General features: G+C 49.5%; 1 protein-coding gene across 1 annotated transcript in view; it reads right to left on the bottom strand.

Moving 5' to 3' along the window:
- Positions 1–13535, bottom strand: part of LOC310766155 (TBC1 domain family member 20-like) — a 20782-nt gene extending 7247 nt beyond the window's left edge. Inside the window, exons 1-6 of the mRNA XM_083622183.1 lie at positions 13450–13535; positions 5698–5886; positions 3020–3100; positions 2177–2363; positions 1059–1160; positions 272–413 (exon numbers count right to left, since the gene is read on the bottom strand). Of these exons, the coding sequence (XP_083478309.1) occupies positions 272–413; positions 1059–1160; positions 2177–2363; positions 3020–3100; positions 5698–5886; positions 13450–13516 (768 nt within the window). The 5' untranslated portion in view covers positions 13517–13535. The remainder of the gene's footprint in view (positions 1–271; positions 414–1058; positions 1161–2176; positions 2364–3019; positions 3101–5697; positions 5887–13449) is intronic.

Below are 13535 nucleotides of genomic sequence, written 5' to 3'. Positions count from 1 at the left end.
TGCCAGGCATCATTTTACAAACTTCTATCATGCTGTCTCTTAACATCTGGAGGGCACTAGATTGGCAAAGGCTTTTTTTACAAGGTTAAACTCTCAGGATGCTAAATTGGAGTGCTAAACTCCACAGCCATGGAGACACACCCACACTCAATAGGCGTAAGAAAGCTCTGCAATTGGGTGGGGGCACCAAAGAGGACCCCCCCCCAAAGAGGAAACCTCCCTCTGCTGCGGCACAGCGGCCCCTGCCCTTCGTGCCTCCAGCCTGACTTACCGCAGCGGCAAAGTAAACTGCCATGAGAGGGTGGGAGGCCAGGAAGAAATCATAGAGGCGAAGGATGTGCTGGAAGTTGGCGAGGACGTGGCCGTACCAGGTGATCAGCCAGCTCAGGGCGAAGATGGTCCCCACCTCAGCTCTGCAAGCGGAAGCAAAGAGAAGGAGTCACCACTAAGAAGCCCTTGGTCTCCAAATATAATGGTTTTTGATATCTGACGAAAACAAAGAAAGAAATACAGTAACTTGGAACTGTGTTTGAAAAAATTGTAGAAATAATAATGCAATGAGTCTAAATCGGAAGCCAAATGTGTTTGTTTTGTTTTGTCTTCTTTTTCCTTTTCCTCCCCCCCTTCCCCCCTCCCCTTATCCCCCCCCTTCTTTTTCCTTTTTCTTTTTTGTGTGTCTCCTTTCTTGGTCTTTCTCTTTTCAATATGTTAAGAACGAGTTAAAGAGATAAAAGTGTAATATGAAAACTTCAGTAAGTTAAAAGTGATGTTGTGTAATTTTTCTATGACTATTTATATATTGTTAAAATTGGTTAACTGTAATGAATTGATGTAGCAACTGCTGTGGTTTTCTTCCCTTTGTCATTGTTGAATTCAAAATAAAGTATTTTTATTTTTTTTAAAAAAGAAGCCCTTGGTCTCCATCGTTTTGGAACCTGCCCTCACACCCAAGCCCACCTACAGCTTTGCAAATGCCCCTGGTTTTTTTACCTTTTATATCTGATTGCACAAACACCCACCCAGCCTGGGACACGGGGTGGGGGGTGGGGAGAAGGTACCTTTGCATGAAGTCATGGAGTCGAGGGCTCTCCTGCTGCAGAATAGGCATGAGGTAATTGAGGATGTGTTTGGTGCTGTCCATAGTGGGGTCCATAAAGTCCCTAGAAAGCAAAAGACGAGGAGGTGAAATCCGTCATGATCAAATGGGCACAAGATATAGGTCATAAAATACAATTGGGGAAAACTGTGGAAAACAGATTTAAAATTCACAGATTGCTCTCTTCTGAAAGAAAATTACATGAAAATGATGTATAGATGGTATATAACACCAGTACAGATTGAAAAATGTATAAAACTGGGTCAAACACATGCTGTAAAGAAAAGCAAGGGACCTTTTATCATATGTGGTGGGAATGCAGAGAAATTAAAAAAATTCTGGGAAATGATATATAATGATCTGAAGAAGATGTTCAAAATTACATTTATAAAAAAACCCGGAGGCTTTTCTGTTAGGGATTGTAAGACAAGACCTGCCAAAGGAAAAGAAATAATTTATTTATGTATGCAACAACAGCGGCAAGAGTCTTGATTGCACAAGGATGGAAGAATGAGGAAACCCCGACAAAAGAACAGCAGCAAGAGAAATTAATGAACTATACAGAGCTGGCGAAACTGACATGCAAACTACGAGACAAGGACAACTGTGACTTTAAAGAAGAATGGGAACCTTTTATAAATTATTTTAAAAGACAACAAAATGAATTGGACTCCTTGGCAGGTGTTGAATAAAGACACACAAATTTATTGAGGGTTAATATAGTAGACAGATAATATAAGGATGTATACCATTTTATAATATGCAGAAGTTAAAACTGGTTGAGAAATCAGAGAGAGGAGCTGAGGAAAGTTGTAGGAGGGAGGGAGGGAGGGTTTGTTGGGGAGGTGGGAGGGAAAAACTTGGGGGGGGGATAATGAAGATGATTTGTTTGAATAATTTGTTATGTGAAAATTGTTAATAAAAAAAACTTTAAAAAGCAACAACATAAAGTCGCTAGAAAGAACATGGAAGCTGGGGGGGGGGGCATGTTCAATGCTGCCACTTTCAACAAAAGGTGTGTTTTCATCCTCCTCTACCACCACCACCACCTCTTCCCTGTGCCCAGTCCAGGTGACGTACCTGAGATGAAGCGTCGAGAGCCTCTCCAGCAGAGCAACGGCCATGCGCTCGCCAGAGACCAGCAGCAGGGTCACAGCAATGTCGTGGTAGCCCTGGTAGTAGTGCAGCTCAGGGTGGGTCTTCAGCACGTGGAGGATGATATTGGTCAGCTGCTCCTGAAGGGCCTGACGCTGACCCTCATGCATGCCTGCGCAGGGATCAGGGGTGGGTACAGAAGGTATGTTCTATCTATCAAGTCTATGGACTTGGTGGAGCCCCTCATCTTTCCTTAAATAAGATTCATCTTACTTTCTTAAAAAAGGTAAAGGGACCCCTGACTCTTAGGTCCAGTCATGGCCGACTCTGGGGTTGCAGCGCTCATCTTGCTTTATTGGCCGAGGGAGCCGGCATACAGCTTCCGGGTCATGTGGCCAGCAAGACTAAGCCGCTTCTGGCAAACCAGAGCAGCGCACGGAAACGCCGTTTACCTTCCTGCTGGAGTGGTGCCTATTTATCTACTTGCACTTGACATGCTTTCGAACTGCTAGGTTGGCAGGAGCAGGGACTGAGCAACGGGAGCTCACCCCATCGCGGGGATTCGAACCGCCGACCTTCTGATCAGCAGGTCCTAGGCTCTGTGGTTTAGACCACAGCACCACCCGCGTCCCACTCTGCAAGAATACTCTTTCTCAAAGACTCTTTTGTGCCAACTAAGGTCTGAGGACTAGGCAAAGGAGTAAAAAGGAGGTCAGAAACTTTTCTTTTTCAAACACCAACACCGCCCTCCTTGTTGCCACGGGCATGTCCTCCACGGCTGCACCCCTTCACCCCTCCCCTTCCTCCCCTGCAAGAGACCCGTCTCACCTGGAGGAAAGCGGCGAACGGAACGGCGCACATCCAGGAGGACCTGGTGGCAATCTTTGTGGTTCTGGCGCACTTCCCGACCTGGGGGAGAAGCGAGGAAACGGGCTGTGGGTGGGATGGCTCAGCAATGGGCGCCCACCGCCAGGCAGGAGGCAGCATGCTCTACAAGACCTCTTCATGCATCGCGCCAGCTTTCATCCCCTGCCCATTTTCAGCTGCGCCAGATGAAGAAGCGCCTTGGTTTGCCACAAAAGGGCTGACAGAAAACAAAACAAAAAAACCAACAACCCACACATGCACACATCTGCACAACATCCCAGCATGCCCTGCACCAAGATGTCCTTAACACAGGTGCCCAGAGATTCTCAAAGACTCCACCCCATGATGGCAGTGGGCACACTGGTAAGGTCCCCTGAGAGTGGCCACGGGGACCATGAATCCTCTTCCTACCTCAGCTAATGTCAGGGCTGGGGTATAAGTAAAACAACAACAACAACAACAACAACAACAATAATAATAAGTAGGAAAGGCAGGCTCCCTCCATTCTTCTGCAGCCCCCTCCCTCCCTCCTCTGCTTCAGTTTCTGAGTCTGAACTGCTCTCTGCAGCTGGCTCTCCTGGCTCACAAAAGCCTGTTGCTCCTTCAGCATCTAATCATTCCTTTCCCCACTCCTCCCTCCGATCTCTCCTTGGTCTCCCACCATCAATCCCCGGGCTCTGAGCCTTCCTCCCCTGAGGTTTCCCTTGGGGGTTCCCTGGCTGGTGCCTCCTATCATTCCTGGTCTTCCAGCCAGTCGCTGACCAAGAGGAGACCAGGTTTGGACGGCACAGCCAAAAAGAACCGTGCAAGGAGTTCCACAGCGGACGTTCACATAACTTCAACTGTGCCTGCAAACTATGCCAGGCTGGGTCTAGGAAAAAAAAATGAAAGCCAAGGTATAGGTTGTGTGAACAGGGCTTTTCCTTCATCCAATCCAGGGCATGTCAGTGTTAGTTTCTGTTTGCCACTGAGCAGCTGCTTTTGGAGTCACAGGACTCTGTTTACATTCCAGGGATTCCAGGCTATTGGAAGTCTCACGGGAGAAGGGAGACGGGATGTGACGTTAGTGGGTTTCCTGTTTCCTTTGTTCAGTTGCTCTCTGCTTTCATAGAGAGAGGATGTGTTTTTTGTCTGCATAGTTAGGATAATAAAACTCTTTGCAATGTAGCCGAAACCTCTCGTCTCTTTCCTGTGCTGGAAAGGAACGTGCCTTGGAGCCTTATCAAAGGCTCAGGTCATTAAACACGTCGGGAGGCGATTCCGAAGGACTCGGGGGAAGAAAATGAGCTTTATCAGCTTGGCTGATCAGAGATCCCAGCAGTCAGAACACTGAATGACAAGATATCCAGCACCTCTGCTAACACTGCTTGGGAACAGGACACTATGCCCTAATTGACTGCTTCAGAAAACAGCCTGTTGCGTCCTTAGCATGTGCCACAGCAACATGCCTTGAATCAGACTCCGCCCACCTCGTGCCTTCCAGGTGTTATGGGCAACTCCCATCATCCATACTGCCTGGGTGCGGGATGTAACACAAGCAGTCAAGTTCAACACTTCCTGTTTGCCCAGAGTGGACACACGGGGGGATGAGACTCCAGCCAGGAGGACTTCCTGTCTCACCTGGTCTGGAGCATCCTTCCCCTGCGTGTGACCAGGTAGATGGGCGTGACCCTGGGAGACCCCATAAAAGGGCCGGTCATGCAGCCATCTCCCTCTTTGATGCCATGATCTCTTGATGTCTTTTGCTGTCTGCTGGTTCTCAGCCAGCAGCACATGGGCTCGTATCCCTACATGGGATGAACCCGCTCTCATTTCTGTAACTACAAGCTAAAAGCCTGCCTTCAGGGAACCTACTGTGAACTGAATGGAAGTAAACTTCTTATCATTATTTCAAAGAGAAGACTGCGGTGTCTTTATTCTTTTTAAGAGGGAACAAAGGAGATGTACCAGGAACAAACCCAATCTGGGCAGGCCAGATTGGATTGCTTAAGTGAAGAGAGAGAGGAAAATTCTCAGGGATGGTTCACACCCTGGCTGGCACTTTCTTGATCTCCTGCCCTTGGGCAGAAATTATAGAAGCCTGATTAGTGGCACCAACAGGGTAAAGAACAGCTTCTATCCGTGGGCTGTTAGGCTGCTGAATGAAAAGATAACAAGAGGTTTGTTGTTAGTTTCAGGTTTGGTGTGTGTGCATCAGTAAACAAAGGGAATTAAGACTAAGAGAGCTGAGTGGGGGGTGCTTGTGTAATCTCACTGTGTACAAGTTGTACCAGTGACAATAAAGTATTTCAATATACTGTGGAATGTACCCTGCTATTGACTCACTAGCGTGAGGGAGGGAGGATAATATTTATTCAATATATCCTCTCCTACTACCCACAATATTCCCACACTGGGGTTGCTGTGAAATGGCATCACAAAAACTGGAACATGCTGGCCTACATAGGCAGATGCAGGCCATGGGGTTTGACCACTGCTGGGATTTCACAGCTTTGGGCATTCCAAAAGAAACCCGGGAGGTTTCTCAAGGCCTCGACGGGCACCCAGGCACTGCTGGGGAGCTGCACCCAGTCCAAAGAGACACACCTCGCGCCAGCCTTTGCAAGAACTCTCCTCCTCTCCTGTCCTGGCTGCCATACCTGGCTTGGGCGGCAGGCTATACACGTTCACGCCCAGCAGTTTGGGCCACACCTTCCGGCGGATCTCGTCCGTGAGGAGCCCGCCCTGGCTCAGCGCCGCCGCCCGGAGGCTCTCAACATCGACGGGGTCTCTGGTCAGGGCCTGGTGGATCAGCAGCCGCTTCTGCTTCTTCTGCAACCCAGGCAGCTCTGCGGAAAGGAGGGGGAGAATGATAGGGGTTGGTGCCAAAGGCTGTGGCAAGGGCCTCAGCGCCCGCACCCTGCCCAGGCTGGATGGATCCTCTTTGGAGGGTGGCCTGGCGCTGCCCAAGGCAAACAGCAGCCTGTTAAGTTGTGGGTGAACATATCAGACAACACATCGATTCTTCAAACAGCTCTTGTTTATTCACAGGCCAGAACAGAACTGAACTGAAGGGTTCAGCCAGCCTGCTTATATAGAGCTCCACTAGAACGCAACAGTAACCATTTTCTGTAACTATCCAATCACTGAACATCACTTTCAATCCCTTATTTGCATATGTGGACCTGAGTGAAAGCTATCTACAGTATCCCCCTGCTGGCCAGGGTGAGAACTTCAGTACATAACAGAGCCTGTGCCAAGGACCATCAGGCAGAGCAATGCCCTCTAAGGACACAGCAGCCCAGCCTCCTCCTCTTGGCACAGGTAGGCATTGGCTCCCAGTATGTTTCTGAGCATAATTCAAAGTGTTGGTGCTGACCTTTAAAGCCCTAAATGGCCTCAGTCCAGTATATCCGAAGGAGCGTCTCCACCCCCATCGTTCTGCCTGGACGCTGAGGTCCAGCTCCGAGGGCCTTCTGGCGGTTCCCTCATTGCGAGAAGTGAGGTTACAGGGAACCAGGCAGAGGGCCTTCTCGGTGGTGGCACCCGCCCTGTGGAACGCCCTCCTAGCAGATGTCAAGGCAATAAAAAACTATCTGACTCTTAGAAGACATCTGAAGGCAGCCCTGTTCAGGGAAGTTTTTAATATTTAATGCTGTATTGTTTTAACACTCGATTGGAAGCTGCCCAGAGTGGCTGGGGAAACTCAGCCAGATGGGCGGGGTATTAATAATAATAATAATAATAATAATAATAATAATAATAATATTATTATTATTATTATTATTATTATTATTATTATTATTATTGCCCCTTCAAGGTAACAGGGGCAGAAGCACCTTGGATTGCTGCTACATGATGTTATGCAGCGTTGCTTAATTGTTTAAAAACCCATGTGCCACCTGGTATATGCCAAGGAAAAAGCCCCTGTCCGCAGAGATTTTCCAAAGCCAAAGAGAAGCCCTTGAAACGCCTCTGGTCCCAGGAACTTGTTTGAACCCTAGAATGTGAGACAATTGGGTGAATATTTTTGTCTGGGTTGACTCAGCAGTTGCTAGGAGATGCTTGGGAAGAGCAGCCCCAGAGAGCCAGAGGAGGCCTGAGCTATTGTTGCCGCAGAACTAGGCTGAGATGAGATGCCAGGGTCTCTTCCTGGGCTCAGCTGAGAGACCTGAAACTTTTGGCTCCTCCCCTCCTTGAACCGTTTCCCTTCCAGCTCGTCTTTACAAGAACTCTGCAATCAGCGTCCTCGATTACCTGCTGGTCTCTAGGGATCTATTTAAGTGTATTTCCACTTTTAAGATCGAGAATGTACAATTTAGTGATCACCTTCCCCTTGTTGCTAAGCTTTCCCTGAACTGGCAGCCGGAGGCTCATAGACATGCGACTCAGATGGTAACCAACGAATCTTTCCAAGTAAGAGGAATCAAATGGTCGGAGACACAGGCTCAAAGGTACCTGGAATTCTTTCAAAAAGAAATCCTCGGGCCCTATCCCAACATAGGCTCTGCCTCAGACGAGCATAGCATAGTATTGAAGCGCTTCTACCATCATATGACTGATCTTACGTCCTTCTTCAGGTTACCACCCAAAAATTTAAATCGAAACGAGTATACTCACGGTGCTCCCTGGTATAATTCTCAGTGCAAACAAGCAAGACAGCGCCTCCGTGCTATATATAATGCATACAAGACCTCTGATGCATCTACTCTGCCAGCTAGCTATGCACAAGCCAAGCAAGTTTACAAACGCACGCAGACTATTGCCAAGCGTGAGTGGCAACATAATCGTTGGCAGGCTCTGATTACTGCTTCAAAACCACACAGATCCAGGGAATTCTGGTCTTTGATTAACAGAAGGGGGAGGAATTCCCCAAGGACAGTCATCTCTGCACCGACATGGGAACGGTTCCTGAAGAAATGCTTCTCACAGGCAGATGCTCCCTCCGACCATCTGATGCACCTGTTTACCCACCTACCTATTTGGCCTCCCACCGATCCTGACGAAATAGCCAAGTTAATAGCTCAGCTGAAACCGGGCAAAGCCCCTGGGCCCGACCTGATCCCTGCTGAAGCCATCAAACTACACCCACAATGGTGGGCCGGCATCTTGGCCAAAACCTTCGATGCAATCAACGCTTCCGGTCTCATCCCCAAAACATGGAAGGAGGCCATTATTGTACCAATTCATAAAAAAGGTTCTCCAACGGAGCCGGAAAACTACCGTAACATCAGCCTCCTTTCGATCATAGGGAAAATTTATGCCAGCTTTTTGATGACTAAATTATTGTGATGGGTAGATGAGACTAACCAGATTGGCCATGAACAAGCAGGGTTCAGAACTAAACGCTCTACAACCGATCATGCGATAGTTCTTTATCATCTGGCACGGAAGTACTCCTCCCCCCCCCCCCGGGGCTACCTCTGTGCTGCCTTCTTAGATCTAAAGGCAGCCTTTGACAGCGTTCCTAGAAATATTCTTTGGGAGAAACTTGCGAAACAGGGCATTGATAGAAGACTCTTATGGCTCATAAGCCAGCTCCACGAAGGTACCCTTGCCAGAGTGAGATTCACTCCAGCGGGCGACCTTACAAATTCGATACCAATAAACAAGGGAGTGCGCCAAGGATGTATATTGGCTCCCTGCCTATTCAACCTATTCATCAGCGACATGCGAGCACCCCTAGTCAACTCATCTCCAAGTACACACGCGCCTAGACTAGCGGATTACCGCTGCCCACTCCTTTTACATGCGGACGACGCAGTAATTCTATCTTATACACGTGTTGGACTAACCAGAGCTCTGAAGATCTTCGCCACGTATTGTCAACTCAATCAATTAACCATCAACCATGCCAAGTCCAAGATCCTGATCTTCTCCAGAAGCCGGAGATTATACAAATGGAAGCTTGGTGGGGCAAAAATAGAGCAAGTCCTAAAATTTCAATACCTAGGAGTTATTTTTCAATACAATTTGGGGTGGAAAGCTCACATTCAACACCTACTTAATAAGGCCAAAACCTTGTCATATGCGCTCCTCCGATTCTTCTTTTCGGACGGAGCTTTGCATGTTCCCTCGGCCCTAAAGGTGTTCAAGGCAAAAGTGGTTGCCGTACTTGCTTATGCTGCCCCGCTCTGGGCCGTGATGACAGATCTGGCTCCCCTTGAGACTCTGCAAAGCCAATTCCTACGTCGGCTCCTAATGCTCCCCCTGTGCGTAAGCAACGCAGCCATGCGACTAGAATTGAAGGTCGCATCCTTAGAAACTTGCCTGTGGAAGCAAGTCTTCAATTACTGGTTATCATTGTGGCATAGATTACCAAACCATTACCTTGCCCAATGCTTATGGCGAGATGAATTCTCTAGCCTTTGGACTAGTAGAATTCATGCCAAACTCCTGAGTTATGGAATCTCTCCCTCAGATTCCCTAAAACTAGACCAAATCACTGCTCAGAGACTGATCCGCCAAAGACTGGATGACATCGATTTACAGCGAAATTATACGCTGGGGGGAGGTGTTTGTTCGCCCCAGAACATTGGTATCACTTTAACTTACTGTGTTCCATCATACCTCTCCTCCCTTTCGACTGTTGCACATAGACTGGCCTTCACCAAAGCGAGGTTTAACGTTTTTCCCTCCAATGTCCTGAGACATAGGTTCTCAAAGGGCCAAGCCCCCGCCGTGTGCGAATGTGATAAGGTGACGCCGGAGTCGCTCCAGCACATTATGTTCACTTGCCCCTTGTTTAATGTGCCACGGGCAAATTTGTTGGGATCAATCATACAGAAACTAGAGGGTACCCCACCAAAATTCCACCTTGCCCAAATCTTGCAGGACAAGGATACCCACACGACCCTGAAGGTGGCTAGGTTCCTAGTTGCTGTCCTTTCCCAAAAGCGACGCCAAGGAGCTCTACAAGCTAATTAAGGCGTAGTATGCCTTTCCATTTTATAGTATTTTATTGTTATAGTGATGTTTTAGCGATTGCTTTTTTTTTCTCCTTACGGCACAAGCTGTTATTTATGTGTTGTTTTTACCTGTATGGGCCTATGGCCGTAATAAATGATATTCTTCTTGTTATTCTCAAGAACTCTGCAACTAAGAACTAATTCACGGGGTTGCTTTTTTCCCTCCTCCCTACCAACGCCTTTTCCTTTCGTGTCGTGTCTTCAGCAGGCACTGTCTCATTATGGATATTTGCAAGCTGTTCCTTTTTCAGGCCAAAAACTACATTAATTTATTAGATTTATTAGCCGCCCTTCATCGTGAGATCTCAGGGTGGTTCACAGAATAAAATGCAGATGAATCTCAACGGTAAATGCGCGCAACACTTCTTAAAAATAGAAGTAACACTTTAAAAAAAAGAAATGCAAGCTGGGAACCATGAAAACCTACTTTAGCAGCTGAGGGAATGCTTTCAAATATGCCCAATTTAATTCAGGTGGAATGGATTATTTGGTGTCAGATTCAAGTGGGAGCCCAGATGAACCGCTAAATCTCCTGTTTTCTGCTCAGCAGAGGCTTACCCATCCATCTCTGCCTGCTAGCATGAGCTCCGAGGCCTGAATGTCAAGACCATGACCCCCCCATGTGTTATGGGTGCCAAGGGACACCCCCTCAACTGCATCAAGGGACTTCAAAGGGGAAGAGGCCCCAGGGGCCTTGGGTGGCCACAGAAAGTCCTGGCTGCTGCTCCTGCCAGCTCTGGCACCTTCTGCACAGAAGTCCAAATCCGGAATGAATCAGGGAGGGAGCAGCAGCCAAGCGAGAGAGCAAGTGTCGAGCGGGGGCTATAGGCCAGAGGGCAGGACCAGAAGTGGGGAGAGCCAGGTTCAAACCCTGCGCACCTCTGAGAACCAGCTGCTGGGAATCGCAGGTGGGCAGCTGTGGACAACCGAAGAAGCTGGAAGCCGATAGACGACGGAACTCCCTCCCAGAGGAGGCAGTGAGGAAGGAGAGAAATTCCTGCCGAGTTCAAAGCTTTGAATCCTAGGCAATCTTCCAGGCATGGCAGAGCAAAGTTAAACTGTGGAACTCACTCCCACCTGAGGCAGTGATGCCACCAACCTAGATGGCTTTAAAAGGGCGTTGGACACATTCATGAGGGAACAAAGGGTGATTGGTGGCTCCTAGCCAGGATGGCCACACTTGGCCTCTACAGTTGGAGGCAGCCATGAATCATAGTTGCTGGAAACCACAGGAGGCAAGAGAGCTCTTGCGCTCAGATTCTGCTCCCAGGTTTCCCACAGGTCACTGTGAGAACAGGATGCTGGACCTAGTGGACACCCTCATCTTACTTTCTTTTCTTAAATAAGACTCATCTTACTTTCTTAAAAAAGGTAAAGGGACCCCTGACCATTAGGTCCAGTCGTGGCCGACTCTGGGGTTGCGGCGCTCATCTTGCTTTACTGGCCAAGGGAGCCGGCGTACAGCTTCCGGGTCATGTGGCCAGCATGACTAAGCTGCTTCTGGCGAACCAGAGCAGCGCACGGAAACGCCGTTTACCTTCCCGCCGGAGTGGTACCTATTTATCTACTTGCACTTTGACGTGCTTTTGAACTGCTAGGTTGGCAGGAGCTCACCCCCTCGCGGGGATTCGAACCACCAGCCTTCTGATCGGCAAGCCCTAAGCACTGTGGTTTAACCCACAGTGCCACCCGCGTCCCTCTTACTTTCTTATCCTTACTTAATTAAGATGCTGACTAGGAGACCCTCAGCCTGTGATGGTCCCTAGCCTCCCTCAGAGAGCTGTTGTGAAGATCTGCGGCTGGGGAAGAACATTGCACCCTGAACTCCTAGGAGGAAGGGTGAGAAGACAAAATAATGGGATCAGCAAAGATCTTGCCTTCGGGAGCAAGCATAACAGCCCAGAGCCCACCAATTGAGCTCTGCCTACTGAGCACGCAGGATTCTGTGCTTCTGAATATTTGCTAACGGCCACTTAAATCCCAATAAATTTCCCAAATAAAGAGCCATATGGGAGTGACTAGCCTCCCTCGGCTGAGGACTACCAGCTTGTCATTCTGCTTATTGCATAACTCTAAGCCTCCTTCCTGGAGTCATCTGGGTCAAAGGATCCAGCGGTTGCAGCAGCAGCAGCACCCACGGGTGCTGTCGGTGCACTGCAGGGCTGCATCTGCCGCCCGCATCCCTCTGCTGGGCGCAGCAGGGAACAACCAGGCGAGATGGAGCTCCAAGCCTGCTGTTGCCTGGGGGTGGGTCAGGAGGGTCAGGCAGAACACCTGCTCCGCATGCAGAAGGCCCCCTTCTGATATGGGTATCACCTCTCTCCAGGGAGGGCTGGGGAAGACTCTGCTGCCCAGGGTGGCCTAGATGCAAGCCGAGGGCCCGGCGCTCAGCAGAAGGCAGCTTCGTGCTTTGCAGCGGGCTGGACTGGATGACCCTTGGGGGTCCCTTCAGGGCCGGATTTGGGTTTGATGAGGCCCTAAGCTACTGGAGGTAACAGGGCCCTTTATATGTCCAGCTATCCTTTGTCAACACTGCTTTTTGTGTTGAATATATGGTATATGATAGGGACGCGGGTGGCGCTGTGGGTTAAATCACAGAGCCTAGGACTTGCTGATCAGAAGGTAGGCGGTTCGAATCCCCGCGACGGGGTGAGCTCCGGTTGCTCGGTCCCTGCTCCTGCCAACCTAGCAGTTCGAAAGCACGTCAAAGTGCAAGTAGATAAAGAGGTACCACTCCGGCGGGAAGGTAAACGGCGTTTCCGTGCGCTGCTCTGGTTTGCCAGAAGCGGCTTAGTCATGCTGGCCACATGACCCGGAAGCTGTACGCCGGCTCCCTTGGCCAATAAAGCGAGATGAGCGCCGCAACCCCAGAGTCGTCCGCGGCTGGACCTAATGGTCAGGGGTCCCTTTACTTTTTATATACTACAGTGGTACCCCGGGTTAAGATTCATTCTGGAGGTCTATTCTTAACCTGAAACTGTTCTTAATCTGAAGCACCACTTTAGCTAATGGGGCCTCCTGCTGCTGCCACACGATTTCTGTTCTCATCCTGAAGCAAAGTTCTTAACCCGAGGTACTATTTCTGGGTTAGTGGAGTCTGTAACCCGAAGTACCACTGGATATGGTAATTGATGGACCTACTCCAAAGCCATTTGCCACTGTTGCTGTATGTAGGTTTCGTTTTATTTGTTTTTTATTTGATATTTTGGGAAGGTACATCCAGGGTTCCCCCCCCTTTTAATTTGTTGGGGGCCCCCAAGAGAGTGGGGCCCTAAGCTAGAGCTAGTTTAGCTTACACGTCCATCCGGCGCTGCCCTAGAGCCTCCCCGGGGCTCCCTCCTTGCAGCCGAGCTCCTTCCTCCGTGCCCGGCAGCCCATCCCGGGCATCTCCGGGGGTGGCAGCGGCTCCCCAGCTGTGCCCGGGCCCCCGCGCGCCCCTCTCACCTCCTCCTGCCGGGGCTCCTCCTCCGCCGCCGCCCCCGGGACTCCGCCGCCTCCGCCGCCCGCTCATCGCCCGCTCCGCCAGCTGG

This window comes from Podarcis filfolensis, assembly GCF_964270895.1.
Source record: "Podarcis filfolensis genome assembly, chromosome: 7".
In the NCBI taxonomy this organism is placed as follows: Eukaryota; Metazoa; Chordata; class Lepidosauria; order Squamata; family Lacertidae; genus Podarcis; species Podarcis filfolensis.
This window is presented reverse-complemented; position numbering and strand designations above follow the sequence as displayed.